The sequence below is a fragment of the Palaemon carinicauda genome, chromosome 19 (assembly GCF_036898095.1).
Source record: "Palaemon carinicauda isolate YSFRI2023 chromosome 19, ASM3689809v2, whole genome shotgun sequence".
Classification (NCBI taxonomy): Eukaryota; Metazoa; Arthropoda; class Malacostraca; order Decapoda; family Palaemonidae; genus Palaemon; species Palaemon carinicauda.
The window spans coordinates 123,223,088-123,239,235 of NC_090743.1; the positions used below are offsets into that span (position 1 = coordinate 123,223,088).

The following is a 16,148-nucleotide window of genomic DNA, read 5'->3' on the forward strand; positions in this document are numbered from 1 at the left end:
CCACCCCCTCCAGTTAAGTATTTAGTTAATCTGGAGGTTGATGGTAACTATCTAGGTGTGGGTACGCCACAGTTTCTTTGTCTTTTCAGTCACAAAGTTGTAACCGTATTACTAGCCTCTTGACGTCGCTAGTCAGTGGAGAGAAGGTGAGGGACCGTGTTATTAATGTCAGAGGAGTAAATATATATGAGTTTGATGTTAAAATTCCATTTATTTCTATGAAACTTAACTGATGTTCATCATAGGGCTGACTCACACATTATGATGTTGGTGGGTTAGTGAGGGAATGAGATAAGAAAGTAATATCCTAAATTAATAAACCCCCCTATGAATTACCTAAGACTCATGTAGTTCAACAGTAACCAATTATAAATCAAAGTAAACTTGTAATCACTTGAATTTACTGATTGGGTTCCAAATATACACTATTTCACTGTCAAACTTTTCAAACCGTACTCTTATTATATTAGCCAATACCTTGAACTTCCTCATTGTGAAAATTATTAGTAGTACAGCACAAACAATCTAACCGTAAATTATTATTTACGCTATATCCCCCACAATTACTACATCCCTCAATATCCAGTTATTTGCTAATTAAGACTTTTTCCTTTTAGATGAAGCTTTGCAAAAACCACCTTGCTATGCCACTGAACAGCTGCCAAAAATTCTTTACAAAGAAAGATTTTTTTCAGTAATAAAGGGAGGTAGCTGCACTCCTACTTCATGAATATGAACGTCCATGTCCTTCATTTGATGCAAATCTGTCACTAAACCCTTAACCAGAAACAACCTAGCATTTTGGAAGGAAGTCGCCTCAAAATCCTAAACCTACGAACCAAGTGGGAACTCTTACCCTAATTTTTCAGTCTTGGCCAAATAAAACTTACCAGCTCTCACAGGACAAAGAAATCTGTTCTCTTGACATATCACCACTTTTCTTATGATAAAAAAAAGAAAAATTTGGGGGCTAACCTTTGTTCATAAAAGGGATTTTTACGAAGGAGAAATCTATTTCTGGGCGAGGGACCTGTGTCGCCCAGTGAAAAATTAAGTAATCTTCCATTCTCCAAATCTACGTTATGGAAAAAGTCATGTTATTCACTAGTGAGTGTAGTTGACACTACAGCTAGAATGAAAACCATTAAAAGAAATATCTTATTAAAGTTCAAACAAAGAACCTTTTAAAATTTAACACAGATTCCAATAATTCATCGGACAACTGTAGGTCTTTTAATAGTAAAAACCTGAAAAATTCTCAAGTGATACCCAAAGCAGACAAAGCTAAGCCTTAGTGGCTTGAGTACAGTTTTAAGCATAGACTTCCAATCCTTTATAGCATCAATAGACAATTTCCTCCCATAAAAGGAAATTAAAAATATCCAAATAATTCTTGTTACAAAAAGATTCCTTGATTTGCACATGTCACAATAAACATTCCAAAGCCTTTGATACAAATTGTTGATTGACTGCCTTTAACGACCCAAGACAGACAATCCAGAGTGTTTAGAAAAATACTGTGGCTATTAGAATACAGTGGACAAAACCCTTCTGGTTAGAGGAAGCTACAGTAGTTGGGTTTGGGTGAGCTAACCTCAAAACTGGTTTTGTGAAAAGATTATATTTATAAGGTATCCTCCTTTGAGACACTTGACGACTGAACTGTAGACCATCCTCTATATGGCCAAAAAGGAGCCACCAGTTATACTGGTGTTTGTAGATCTCCAGAACTTGCTTTACATATCTCAAATGAAGGAAAACTGATCAGACTTAGATTCAACCAGTCCTATGTCTTGTAGAGCTATATTGTGAGCTAGTTCATATTTGGCATACTCTGCCAACTCTAAAACCCCCCAAAACACTAAAGGATGAGAAAATATTTTTATGGTAGTATCTGTAACTCCCTCTTAACTTCTGAAAACATAAAATTTTCTTGGAATAAAGCAAGGCAGCTTTAAGTACTTCTTATTTTTAGAGCAGGGATTCCAACCTGGTTCCAAATTTATTCTAGTACTGTAGTGTTGCCTGAAAATACTGCCACACGCTTACCTATTAGATATTTCTGAGCCTTGGCTTAGAACAAGGGGTTATCCATTCTTGAACTACTCTGACAGAAGATAATAATCCATAGTTGCAACGGGAAAGAATCCATGAAAAGATACTGTAGATGTCTGGAGCCCTTACTTATAAAGACATTTCCTGGGTTAAAAGAAATTCCAGTTGTTGAAGGTGATTTTGTATTTTATATAAATACTAGATAAACTGAACACAAATAAAGTTCAGGTTATCTTCAAGTGACTCAAAGTAATGAGCTTCTCTTAAAATCCCTGAGTCCTTAGAAAGGTCATCTAAATCCTAACCAACAGTTTAATTTTCTTGTACTTTTCCAGCAACTTTTCAAAAGCAATAATACTTTAACCTGGACTCAGAAGAAACGTCTCCAAAGTCACCTTCTCAGTAATGAGTTATCACATTTGTGGAGCCTGAATCTTTTCCAAAGATGTTTTCAAAAATAAAAGATGCTTGATCCACAGAAATCTCATCCGTTCAAGATCGGAGCCATCGTCCAGATGAAAACACGTGCCCAAAATATGCAACTGCTCATAAACTGGAGTTTCTTAAAAGTCCCAAAGAATAGGAACGAGTGAGCATGCGTCTATCCAGATTATAAAAAAAAAACTTCTCCTCACTGCACTCAGGACAGACAGACTTTTCCAATAAAAACTTTTATGAGAATATTAAACCTCTTTAGAATCAAAACATTTATGGAGAGTGATCTTTAGACATCATCTGATCCATACTACAAAATATTGTCCGCTGAATTGTTTACATAACTTGGAAAATGTTGTGGTTCTTTTGACTAGGAAGAATCGAAAGAAGTAATTCAATATCTCTCTCAGACCACAGACATGACCCACTGTTTGAATTAAAGATTTCCTAAACATGAATTGGAAAATATTTCTCCTAGGATGATGAGTTCTGCAGCCAGACCTGCCAGAACAAAATCGAAAGTCGTATCACTGCTTGTAAAAAGGTCCCTTGGCTGTACAGAAAGAAAATCTTGAGAATAGTTATTGAACAGTAGGGAGAAAAGAAGGGTTCACAAGAAATAGACCTCAGACTATCACTTTGCTTTCTAGACACTACTAGTATTACAACATAATGAATATTTGATCTAATATGGAGACCAATATATGGGAAGGAACCAAAAAGTGTGCCTACACCATCCCAACCATAAATAACACAGTAATTCATTAAGCTTATCACAATTCACAAAAGTTGCTGCAGCTTTTTAAGATTTTTGTCTAAACAATGTACGTAACCTTAAAATAAGGTTAAAATCCTGATAAGTCAAAATAACCCCTTACTATAGAATCTGCAAAAGAGAGAATTTCAATTATACGTTAAATTATATGACGGACATTTATTTAGTCAACCAACTCAAAGAACTTTTATTCAAACACTTAATTTGCATTATTTGGTTGTTCAAGAGTATTTATTGGATGTGAGGAACTAACAAGGTTAAGCAATTTAATTTCTTAAATTGTCAGTGCTTTTGTGAGAATGGTTTTACTACTTGAGATGATGATATATTCACTTGCCCTGAAAATAGAATAAAACCGAGAATAAGTTTTCTTTAATAGTGGTAGCATCAGGTGATAGTGACTAATAATTATTATGAGAACTTATCTTGACTAATTTATCTTTATATATTTTGAAAATAGGTTTCCTAAGGACATATCTCATTCAAACCAAGATCTCCCTCCGTAATATCCTTAATTTTGGATGTCTCTATAGATACTATAAAAAGGAAACTTCAGGCTTTCCCCATTGGTCTAATTGTAGCCTTTGCACCTGTTTTAGGGAAAGAACTTGTTTTTTTGCAGTAGAACTACAAGCACCAGCATTAATGCAGTTAGGGAAAATTTGAAACTAGCTAGTGGCAAAGGGTACGCTGGGTTGAATCCCGCTGCTATCCTAAACATGATGCAATTATTCAGGCACTAGACGAAACTTGAACATTTATATACAGTGGATTATGTTTCCCTGCTCTACAGGAACCTTACGATGTGCTACATCATAAATAGAAGTATAAAAATTGTTGTCAAATGCTTACTTCAGCAAATAGTGATCTATCAGAGAGTCTGGTCTACTATCTCAGAACTCGGTGGTCATGTAGAGCAGACAGGATCACGAAAATGTGAGGGTTTCCCAATACCAGAAACTGAAGTAGTTTAGAGAGTAAGGTTCATGAGAGACAATCGATTCTTTAATGTTCTTTGTATCCTCAGAACCCTACTGACTGGTACACCGGAACCTTTCAGCAAAATTTTAGGAGTTAACTTATGGTTCGATACAGGGCAGGTTAAGTTGAGAGCACTGCGGTGCCCAAAGACACTTCGTAGATTCTCAAAGCATAAGGGGTAAAAGCATATGAAGCTCACTTCTAATAATCTCCAGAAAGCTCAAAAGTAGCTTGAGTGACATTTCAATATCTAATTTAATTAAATAGCTTAGTCTTCTGGATTTTCCCAAGAACTAAGCGTTGATTTACTTTACGTTTTGAGCAGTGAAAGCGGTCAGCTGAACATAACTCTGAAGAAGAGGAATTGTAAGCAAACCACATTCCTCGAAGTAATAAAAAAAATGCAGTCGTGTTGATGGGGCACCTTCACAAAGTTGTTTGTACTCCTCCCGTTTTCATTCATAGATATTCCAGATGTCCCATATTTAAATGTTAAATAACCTAAAATCACAAAAAAAAAAAAAAAAAAATCATCTGGATCACGTATAGTAACACATCTGAAGCTTGTAAATGAGATGAGAGAATTGAAAAGACAAAGGAACTGTGGTATGTCCATGGCCATATACAGTAGTTGCCAATCAAACTCTAGATTAACTCTCTACACAACTAGAGGGGAAGGCATTTTACAAATAAAGAAAACATGAAGTTTCTGATTTTGGGGTAGATGGCATTTAAACAGCTTCGAGAGAGCTCTATGAACATCGGAATTTTCATATAAATAATTCCCTTACATCATTATCAGTCACAACTTACTCCCTCTTTTATGTGTCCATATATGCTGTGCTGCATTTGATCTTTATAACTCTATGCCTTTTTGTCTTTTCAGTTGAGGTTTATTCACAATTATATAAGAGTGGATGCATCTTAACTGAAAAGACATACTGTACAGTACCACCCAATACAAAACGGCATACTCAGTTATGTAACAGTGGAGAGTATTTTGAAACTTTCGTAATACTGTTATAACTTTGAGTTTATTTCCATCTAGTTCTGTTGTGTATTTGGTGTTAAATGACTGTGAATAGACACCTATACAGCATATATAGCAATATTTGGATACTTGCCCCTTCTCGCGAAGAGCAAACCAGCTAAAAGGGAGGTCTGACTGTATCTCTTAAGGTTCTCAAACAGCCATGAAAAGTTGGGAAAGAAGGACGGGAAAGCAGAGGCCAACTCTTAAAGGAAATGAGATACCAGTTTTGATCCAATTGGAAAGAAAGAATGATTGGTCACTTTGAGCGCTTGAGAGATTCAAATCAAATCTGCATGCAATGAGCAAAGTACTGTGATATGGTGGAACTATGGATATAATGTAGTAGAATAAAAAAGTACTCAATGAATATCAGTAGGCAAAGTGTTGTCTTTAGAAAAAGGAGAGAGAACTTAAGCTAGGTCACAAAATAGAAGATGGAGAGGGTGTAGGGGAATAATTATAACTGCTTATAACCAAGAAAATATACATTTAGCAAGTGCTAGTGGACCTCTCAACCATAGGACAGTATAGAAGTTTAACAGTCCACTATTTTATTGAGTGTTGTGTGAATGCATCATGTTATGGTTCGTATCCAAAATGGGTTTTGTACTATTTGCATAAGTTTTGTCTTGATCTAAATGGTATAGATATTTCATAAGTATTTCAGAAACACTTTTTGAAATTATTAAAGCCTAATTGTGTTCCTTCAACTTTGCATTAGTTTTCTGAACTTTCGTCTGATCATTTTGGCGATTGTTTACTTATTACCAAGACTGTTTCGAATGTTCTAAGGAGAATTTTTTTTAATTTTATATTTATTCATTTATATTTATTGCCATACATTTTGAGTATGCTATCTTGAGTACTGTAGCAGGTCGAGTTCATTAACATCGCTACTTTAGCTGTGCTTTTCTATCTTTTGACTAGCAGCTTGCAAAGCATACCAAATATATTCTGTATTACGTAGTAAGATGAAGCTGGTTTTGTATGATTTTATTTTTATGATTATTGGTTTTTTTTTTTGAGGTATGATGGAAAAGTTTTTGTTTTTAAGGAGACATTCCGTGAAAACTGCTGCTGATGAAAGCATGTACGTACCATACTGATGGGGATTGTATTTGGTTAACAAAGTATTTTATAAAGTTGACAAATTACTTTTTAAGTTGACAAATTATTATTTAAAGTTGGCAAATTAATTTTCTGAAGTGGAATTTTTTTTTATAAAGTTGACATTATTTTCTAAATTTTAATTATTTTTTTCTTCTTTTTTTTCCCAGTATTGCTGCTATAGTCATATTGATTCATAGTTCTAAAGTTTGACAATGCAAATAAAATTTCACAAAAAAATTAATAATTCTTCCTATATCTTATATAATTCTTAGTCTATTTTTTTTTATTTTTAAAGTGTTTTGCAAATGCCAGCACAGTATTTTGGAAAAATATTACGTTTAAGAAATTGCAATTTGTATTTTCTTAATTAGATAGTTCAAACCACAAAGCTTGGATCTACATTTGTAATAATTACTATATAAAATGGTTTCCTTGCATTGAAAAAGTGTAATTAGCATAAGAAATGAACATTCGTGATTGTTTGGTAGATGTAAGGACTATCGCCAAAATGAAGAAAAATCTGTAAAATTTATGTAACTGTTTTTGAAAGCTCAATTTGTGTCTTTTCAGAAGCAAATGAATTCGAGCTTCTACATGATCCTGGTAGGAAACTAAATGAGCAGTTTGTGTGTGTGTGTGTGTGTATGCGTGTGCGTGCGTGTGATAGTAAGCCTCCTCTTACATTTTATAAGCAGTCTCCCTTTCTAGCAATTTCTTGAGGATCTCAACACATTCTGACTGAAGCATGGGTTGCCATGTTCTCTAGGAATGCAAAAAGTGGATGAAACCAAAACATTTAACCCTAATCTCCTAAAAAAAATATTTCCAAACATTTTATTTACACCCTATGTATGGTATTGGGAACTTTATTTATTTAATTCTATTTTTTAGTATTGTAGTTGCTTTTCTCTGTGCTTAGCCATGGTTGTCGTGGTATCTATTGCGTACTTTTTAGCCAAAGCTTTTCTTTCCTCTGCTTTATGCTAGTAATGCCGGTGCATGCTTCTCACAGTATCCGCCACTGCGGAAGTTTACAAGTGTTCTTGCCAGCCGCCTTGGTCAGTGTATCGGGTCACTGGAAGACATCCAACTGAAAATGTTTGAAACTTTGTAATTAGTATGTGGTGCTAGTTCTTTGAAGTGTTGATGTGGACTTTGTAAACTATCTACTCAAGTTGTCCATTTTACTTTTTGTTATAAAACATTCTATAAGACTTAGATGTTCCAAGTGATTTGAGAGTGGGGACAATCAAGATTTCCTTTGAAAATCTGTAGGAAATTTGACACTTGTTAAAGATTTTTGTTTTATTTCTTCAAGTTTGATATTTGTGAATGTCAGTCCCAAAGTAACTGTCAGTATGAAACAAACTAGCTGTGCTGTGTTGTGCAGTGTCTGCGTACTGTCGAAGACAAACTGCACAGCTGCTGCTACAATGTGGACCTTGAGACCAGTAAAAGAAAAATTCCACTGTGGAAGGGGTTCTGTGTGGACAGTGAAATCTTGTTAATATTTTTGGATATTTATGTGCTTCATAGATTATTTTCAAAAACTTTTATAAAAGTTTTCCTAACTGTTGAACTGTAAAGTTTACTTAGAGTATTCGTTGTGTGACTGCGTTTGATTTGGGAATGATTTAACCCAGAAGATGATAGCCTATGATTAGTACCTCCATTTTAGAGGAAATATTGTTACACATAAGGTTGTTATCCTCTCAAAGAATCGTGTCATTAGCCATATACAAAAATAGGCTCTTGGCTTTTCTCACAGATCTCTATATTACGTGTGATTTATAATGTTTTGCTAAACATATGCCTCAACATACTTAAATTTTAGACCAAGGAAATTGTTTTATAACTTCAGAATGCTTTGATTAGACCACAAATCCTTGTACAGTATTATTTATCGTAATTTTAGCGTCAAGTTAATGATTTCCCATCGCATAAGTCAGGGTGCTATTCGTGTAGGTGTGATCGTAGTTGCTTCCAAGCCTTGTTGGTTTTGTTGTGTGTATATGTGTCTTATTTTAAATTTTTACAAGAACAGTGGTGTAGCTAAGAGGGGCATGGGGGACCGGTGCTTTTAGAACAATCCCCAGACCACTAAGAGAGAGGGGGGGGGGGGGCTCCAAAGTAAGGTCAGAAAATAGAAGTATTTAATTATATATTTAGAATAACCACCACCTCCCCAGGAAAAATGGGAGTTGGAGGAGCCTCTTTACCAAATCAGCCCCCCTATGCCCCCAAATCTCTAGCTACGCTCCTGTTCAAGAAGAATGATGGTACAGAGTAGCTGACAGAAGAATGTATGATGTAGAATATTTATTTCATATTATATTCAAACCTTAATGCATGTGCAATTATTATTTGTTATATTCATTCAGTCTGTTAATCTCAAATTGTTATCAGAGTTTTTATTTTTTTAATTTTATAACTGAATTTAATTTGATAAATATCTTTAACCTGCATACTGTAGGTAGATGAGGTTATGATCTCTTGGATGGAGGGTTACAAATTACTGTGTACATATGTTTACTTGCATCAGGCGTGTAAAAGTTTTTATATTTTCCGACGTTCAGAAAACAAATCGAAACCTAGAACATTTAAGAATTGCTATGCTCACAAAAGCATCCACATGTGAAATGAAGCTCCAAGATCAAATCGGGATATTTAAAATTTGCAACTTTATTCAGCTCATATTAGTCGGTAATTTTGTACGTCATTTGAGACGTACTGGGTTATACAATAGCCTCAAAGATAACTAGGAAATATAACAATGCTTGTAAAATACGTTAGAGAATAATTGAAGAGTCTGCAAAGTATTTTCAGAAATTTTCTCTTTGCAAATACAGTATAAAGACAATTTTTCTTAATATTTTATTTTTATTTTTTATTTTTTGCACATTTACAGTCATTTTTTTCTTCTGAAAAGAACAGTAACACCACTTATTTGTAAACCCTTTTTCCATGATTTTTTTTGAAAATGAATGGAAATTCTGCCACTAAATTTTACCAACACTATATTGTACAGTCCTTGTGGGAACTTATCATTACATTATGTGCTCTTCCATATCTAAGAATTTTAAGGACTCAAGAAAACAGACAGGAAGACATGATTTGCTATCACCATCATGACAAAAATGTGGTATACTATATCAACTTTTTTTTTTTCTGTAAATGTGAAAGCTGCGAGCATCTTAACTCACCAACCATAAAATAATACATAAAATATTCACTAGTTGACCAAGGTCACAATTGGGGTTCTGTTTCCTCGAGTTCAAACGTATGCATGTTGGCTTCTTCCCTCGGACTTCTGTTACATGTAAGAAACCTACACATGATGACTTTGCTCATGGTTTGACTTTTGTCACTTGACCATGCCTTTTGCATTCACTGTTCTTAACTTACAGGAATGCATTGCTGATCTACTGTCTGTGGTTTGCATAATTGGTTTTTTGAAGAGCTTACCATTCTCACAAAACGTGGTTTAGTCATCGAAAAACTTTGTTTGCTTCTGTACCAAGGATTAATAAATGGTGTTCAAAGACCATTTGCTCTTATTAGGGATCAAATCTGATTGATCAAAGGAAATTGTGCTCCATAATACTTTCCTCTGTTGAGAGATGGACTTGCTATTGTTATAGATTCATCATAAGCAAATGTGTCATTCAAGTGCTACAGTTTAAAGCTTTGATAGAATTTGTGTATTTTTCTATGCAGAAGGCTTCATTAGCTAATCTCTGTCTGAAGCTTTTTTGCAAGCTAGGTATGAATCTAATGTATTGAAGCAAACTTTTTCTTGAAACTAAACTAGCATGATTAGAAAAACTAATTTTTTTGCTTTTGATTCAATGCCTCTGGTCTACCGAGAAAGAATGATGCCCAGAATAGAAAAAATAAAAACCTTTCAGAATGCCAACAGTCTCGGGCTCCGTTGATTTGTTCTCTGTTCCCTTTCCCATAAAAGTTCTTCAAGTGTCTGTTATAGTGTTGGAAGTGATAGTGGTTGTTCTTCAAACTTGCCAGTGTTTGTTTGTAGTGGAAATGCATTTAGTCGAGTAGATTCTGATAAGTTCGATGAATAATGAAGCATGTCAGTCAAGACCTTTAGATAGTACAGTATAGTCTATTCATTGGCATAAATGTTAACTTGCTGCATTGTAGAACACTAATCTTAGGATATATTCAAGAACAAAGGATTATGTTGCCTATACAAAACAGAAAAAACTCCATGGTATGGAGTCAGTACTCACAGTACATCTAAAGTAGTCTTCCATCTAGCTGTCCAACCTTTTGGCATTTCTATCATACTGCAACTGCATGGTTTATCCCTGTTGCACATGGCTGCTGAGTGGCCTTATAAGTCTCAGCGTCCCAAATTCATAAGCGCAATCCATTCCAGTATCGTTATTCTTTTGAAAAAACTTTCATAGTTGTCTTGGATCCTTGTTTTATCGCTGGTTTGTTTTCCTGATGTCATTGATGTTTTTCTGTCCTGATGTGTTTGATACTGAAGAAATGTGTCATATAATCTTTTTAGCCCTTTTCTTTAGTACAGCACCTTTCACATCTGTTTATACTTGATGTTCATTATTATGTTTTCCTATACAGTACAGTACTTAATGTTTTAATCGGTATGAGATAGTCAACTCAAGCATGGGACACCTGACACTAACAGTTGATGCCTATAGGTTCTAGGACTTATGTAGTAAGAGCCTCATGAGTTCTTCATCTAATAATTTAAATGTGACATGAGGATCCTAAACTCCTCTACAGAGAGTAGGATGCCATCAATATAAGGGTTTTTTTTATTTTAAAGAGATGTTAGAAACATTGTAAGGTAGATAAAGGGCATACTTGCTGTCTGTTAGGAAAAAGAGCCGGCTGAGCTGATTATTATTATCATCATTATTACTTGGTAAGCTACAATCCTAGTTTGAAAAGCAGGATACTATAAGCCCAAGGGCTCCAATAGGGAAAATAGCCCACTGAGGAAAGGAAACAAGGAAAAATAAAATATTTAAAGAACAGTAGCAACATTAAGATAAATATTTCCTTATAAAATATAGACAAAACAAGAGAAAGAGAAATAAGTTAGAATAGTGTGCCTAAGTGTACCCTCAAGCAAGAGAACTCTATCTTAAGACAGTGAAAGACCATGATACAGAGGCTATGGCACTATCCAAGACTAGAGAACAATGGTTTGATTTTGGGGTGTCCTCCTAGAAGAGCGGCTTATCATAGCTAAAGAGTTTCTTCTACCCTTACCAAAAGGAAGCAGCCACTGAACAATTACATTGCAGTAGTTAACCCCTTTGGTGAAGAAGAATTGTTTGGTAATGTCAGCGTTGTCAGGTGTATGAGGACAGAGGAGAATATGTAAAGAATAGGTCGGACTATTCGAATTATGTGTTGGCAGAGGGAAAATGAACCGTAACCAGAGAGAAGAATTCAATGTAGTACTGTCTGGCCAGTCAAAGAACCCTATAACTCTCTAGTGGTAGTAGACCGGGTACTGTTTTGTCCCCAAATATCTTGCAGATATGTCCTGCTGATATGTCTGCAGTGGTTTAGTAATTAAACTGCATTCTTTACTTCAGCTACATGGTCACTTTAATCCCTGTGGAAATGCAATTATTTGCTTGCAATCTATCCAAATAAACACAGAAATAATTCTATCAACAATCAACTTTTTTTAGGTGGAGAAACCTTTTGTAATTTGTAATGTTTGCTAATTATTTTAATTTACTCAGTGTAGTTTTAGATTTTCAATTACAATCCAAAATTGGTTTTAAGAGATAAAGAACACCTTTTTTTATTGAAGGTAAATATAGACCTTGAACTTTCCAATGGTGGAATTTACCTTAAGTTTTTTTTTAACTTTGTGGTTCCCTACATTGCATAAAGAAGAATCACCCATAAGTTAGGTTTTTTAGGTTGGATATCGCTCTATTATTTGTTGCATTGTGCAAGCTCCCTTATACTAATCATGAATTTCATTGAGTAACGAATTGGTTACCTCCTAACCTTTCAAGGACAACTTGCCGTTACATGATAGACACTCCTCAGAACTGACCTGCAGTTTTATCATCAATTTGAAGTGGTTTACATCCTCATCCAGTGGAAAATGAAGAATACCTGTCTTTCTATGAATGTTGGAATGCTCATCCATGCTACAATTTATTTTTGTGTTCCATTTGGCATTGAATAACCATCATTATTGTTATTATAAAAAACGATTCAAGCTACGTCCCAGGTTAAAAAGTCAGGATGCTGTAAGTCCAAGGTCCACAATAGTGAAAGCAGTCCAAATTGGCAAAGAAATTGAGTAAAAGGCAAACTACAAAAGAGGAATACAGTACCCTGTACTGCAACAAGAGAATAAAACAAATGAAAATTGATATCAATAATACATAAATAGTAACTGACAAGCTATGAATGGGAAACGTTAACCTGCTCAATAAAAAATAATTTATTCCTAAGTTGAACTTCTGAATTTCCACCTGCTTAACCACTGAAGTAATAGCTGTTTAACTATTGGATTAGGAAGGTCATTCCACAAATTGCTCGCAACTGAAGTAAGACTAAAAAATACTCTGCAGTATTGAACCTTTCTTAAGAAAATGCAACTCTTTTAGAATTAACCCTTTTACCCCCAATGGACATACTGGTACGTTTCACAAAACTCATCCCTTTACCCCCATGGACGTACTGGTACGTCCTTGCAAAAAATTGCTATTTGAATTTTTTTTTTGCAGATTTTTGATAATTTTTTGAGAAACTTCCGGAATTTTCCAAAAGAATGAGACCAACCTGACCTCTCTATGACGAAAATTAAGGCTGTTAGAGCAATTTAAAAAATATATATTGCAAAATGTGCTTGAAAAAAAAAAAAACATCTGGGGGTTAAGGGTTGGAAAGTTCCAAATAGCCTGGGAGTAAAAGGGTTAACTGCATACCAAATACAGTGCTATATGGTGAATTGTACAGTGTTGTTTTGGAAGTTCAATTATGATAATTATTATGAGGAATATTGTAAAGTGCAATGATCTAATTGAAAAGCAGTGGCACATTAAGATTCAGATCAGAGGTTAGGAAAACGATAGACCTTGAGTTTTTGTTAAACCAGTTAAGATGACAGTCAGCTGGGAAGATCATAATGTGGCAATTTTGTGTGTGTGACGAAGAGGCAGACTGGATATGTTTCTGAGAAGCGAATTTGCAATATCACTCCTAGCATTTTAAATGATGTGTATGTGGAAAATGCATCTTCGATGAAAAGATCTGGATGGGGAAGATTCTGTATCCATTTAACATAATCAATCATGCTATGAGTTTTCTAGGATTTACCTTCACCCTCATAATTTGCTCCCTGTACTAGCTTTAGCTAGATCTATATTAAGGGACACAGCCACCTTAGGATTACTACTGAAATAGATGGATTGATGCAAAGAGAGTAGCATCATCTGCATATGCAACAAGCTTGTTTTCAAGGCCAAATGGAAGGACCGTGAACACTACCTGGAGGAACACTTGAGATTACATCTTTGTAGTCACTATGGTTCCTATCAACTACCCTTTGCAATCTGTTAGTTAAGAAATCTGTAGTGATATTGAAAAATAATCCACCCCACTGTGAAAAGAAATGTTAAAATTAAGATCAATCATATAAATTTCAAGACCAGAATCTAAGGATGTCTGTACAACGCTGAAAATTGTAAGAGGAGGATCACAAATAGCAAGGCCTTTATAAAAGCCAAACTACAAGCTTGGGATGTGTGCTTTTGTCCAGAATATGCAATCAGGTGCTTCCCAACAGATATTAATAAAATTTGGGTATGACAGATATAGAAATTAGGCTGTAACTGGCTAAAACTACGATAGGGACATTAATCTAATGAAGTAAAATAGCAAGTTCTCTAGGAAATGAAAAAAGAATCTCTCTTTGCTTACTTCTGTAAGATACAGTAACATACAAATTAGGAGCTAGAAAGTTTTACTGTCTAAACATTAAAACAAAAAATACTTGTGAATTCCTTAAGCCTTTTGTTAGGGATCGTTATAGAAGTTGGTGTTATTCTCATCTTTAACATGTAGTATGAGACAGATCATATAGAACTGGAATACTGATTTTCAAGTACTGTACTAGGAAGAAATTAAGGTTTATTTTTTCATATGTATTTCACTTATGCTCTGAACAGCTCTTTTAGTTATGTGGAGCTTTTGCAACGTCGTATAGAATGTTGCTTTTATACCTTGGAGAGCTGAATTTGAACCTTCTCACCTGATCAGTGGTTGTTGTCTTACTTCAAACTCTGACTTACTCCAACCCATGTTGAAGGATTGAAGTAGGCATTTTTGTTTTGTATATTGAGATAATTTTTTTTATTTTTTATTTTTACACGGTTTCCCTAGGCCGTTACATATCCCGCGCAGGAGCTTCAAACATGTAGGATGCCTTGATGCATCTATTGCTTTGGATAATTCCCTTGAAAACATGTTGATTGCAATGAAAAGTTTAGCGTGGATAGATGATCACTATAACGTAGTATTCATTTATAGAAATAATTTTCAGGATCATACAGCTTAATGGAGGGAAATAGAAATGAAAATTTAGATTTGAAATGTAAATAAAGATACTGAATGTTTTGAGTGAAAGGGTTTTGGTGGAACAGCAGTGTATAAAGTTTATTGGTACTTTATGTCAGCAAAGCTTTCTATGCAGGTCTACTGTCAACAACCAATATTATAACCATTATTATTTAACTTTTATCTAGAAATGCAAGTGCTGAATGACTGTATGCTGATTTACATGAATGAAACTCAGTTAGGTTAGTTTCTTTTAGCCTGTATATAATTGTTATATTGTTATATATGCTGTACTGGGGCCTTCTGGTTTTAATAGTTTGTAGAATTTAAATATCTGTGATAAATTATTTTTTATTTATTGTATCATATAGCTTAAAAATTCATATCCTGTTTAGAGTTAGAGATTTTCACATGGAAATTGATATGCCAATTGTATCGAAGCAAGTACGTACAGCAGTGGTTAATCAGTCTCTGTTTTTGCAGTTCAAAATATCAAAGTTTTAATGTACAGTAACAGGAATAAAAAGTAATTTATTCTCTCTCTCTCTCTCTCTCTCTCTCTCTCTCTCTCTCTCTCTCTCTCTCTCTCTCTCTCTCTCTCTCTCTCTCTCTCGTGAATTTTAAGTACGTAACATTAAGATTACATCGTTATGTATACTGTTATTGTTTCAATATTTACAGTAGAAAAAGACATAATGAATAACCATTTCTAATTATACAGTATTTCCAAATGTATAAAGATGCACTTTGATGAAAGGATTGTTTTAAACCACAGTAGTAAAGTTATTGTTTGTTGCTCTGTAGGCATATGACCAGGAAAGGTATATAATTTTTAGATGATCCTTTAGTGTTTAGCTGCAAAAGACCTTTGAGTGTATGGTAGCGTACTTGTTTAACTGTCCAAAATGCAAATTAGCTTATGTTGCCTCAACGAAAAAATGCTTTTTTACTCGCTACCAAGATCACAAAGGAATTAGGAGCCAAACTGCAGGGCCTTGTCCAAACCTTTGCAATATATTAGGTAGAAAGTAATTACTTCATACCTCACCCATACTTTGTTCTGGTTGTGCAACGGTGACAACTTTTTGGTTACATTTGTAGTTGGATACCTTTTTACTCGAACCATATGATTTCAGATAAATTCAAACAAGAGTAAAACATGCATATTTGAGT

At 34.5% G+C, this 16,148-nt stretch overlaps 1 protein-coding gene across 7 annotated transcripts in view; it reads left to right on the forward strand.

Moving 5' to 3' along the window:
• LOC137658815 (broad-complex core protein isoforms 1/2/3/4/5-like) overlaps nt 1–16,148 on the forward strand; it is a 158,750-nt gene that overhangs the window by 100,864 nt on the left and 41,738 nt on the right. For 3 of the 7 annotated variants that reach the window (XM_068393877.1, XM_068393878.1, XM_068393885.1), the window contains exon 6: nt 6,960–6,992. The exons of 2 other annotated variants lie outside the window; for them this stretch is intronic. In XM_068393877.1, coding sequence (XP_068249978.1) covers nt 6,960–6,992 — 33 coding nt within the window. The remainder of the gene's footprint in view (nt 1–6,959; nt 6,993–16,148) is intronic. 2 more of the 7 variants (XM_068393879.1, XM_068393886.1) reach the window with 1 other exon arrangement.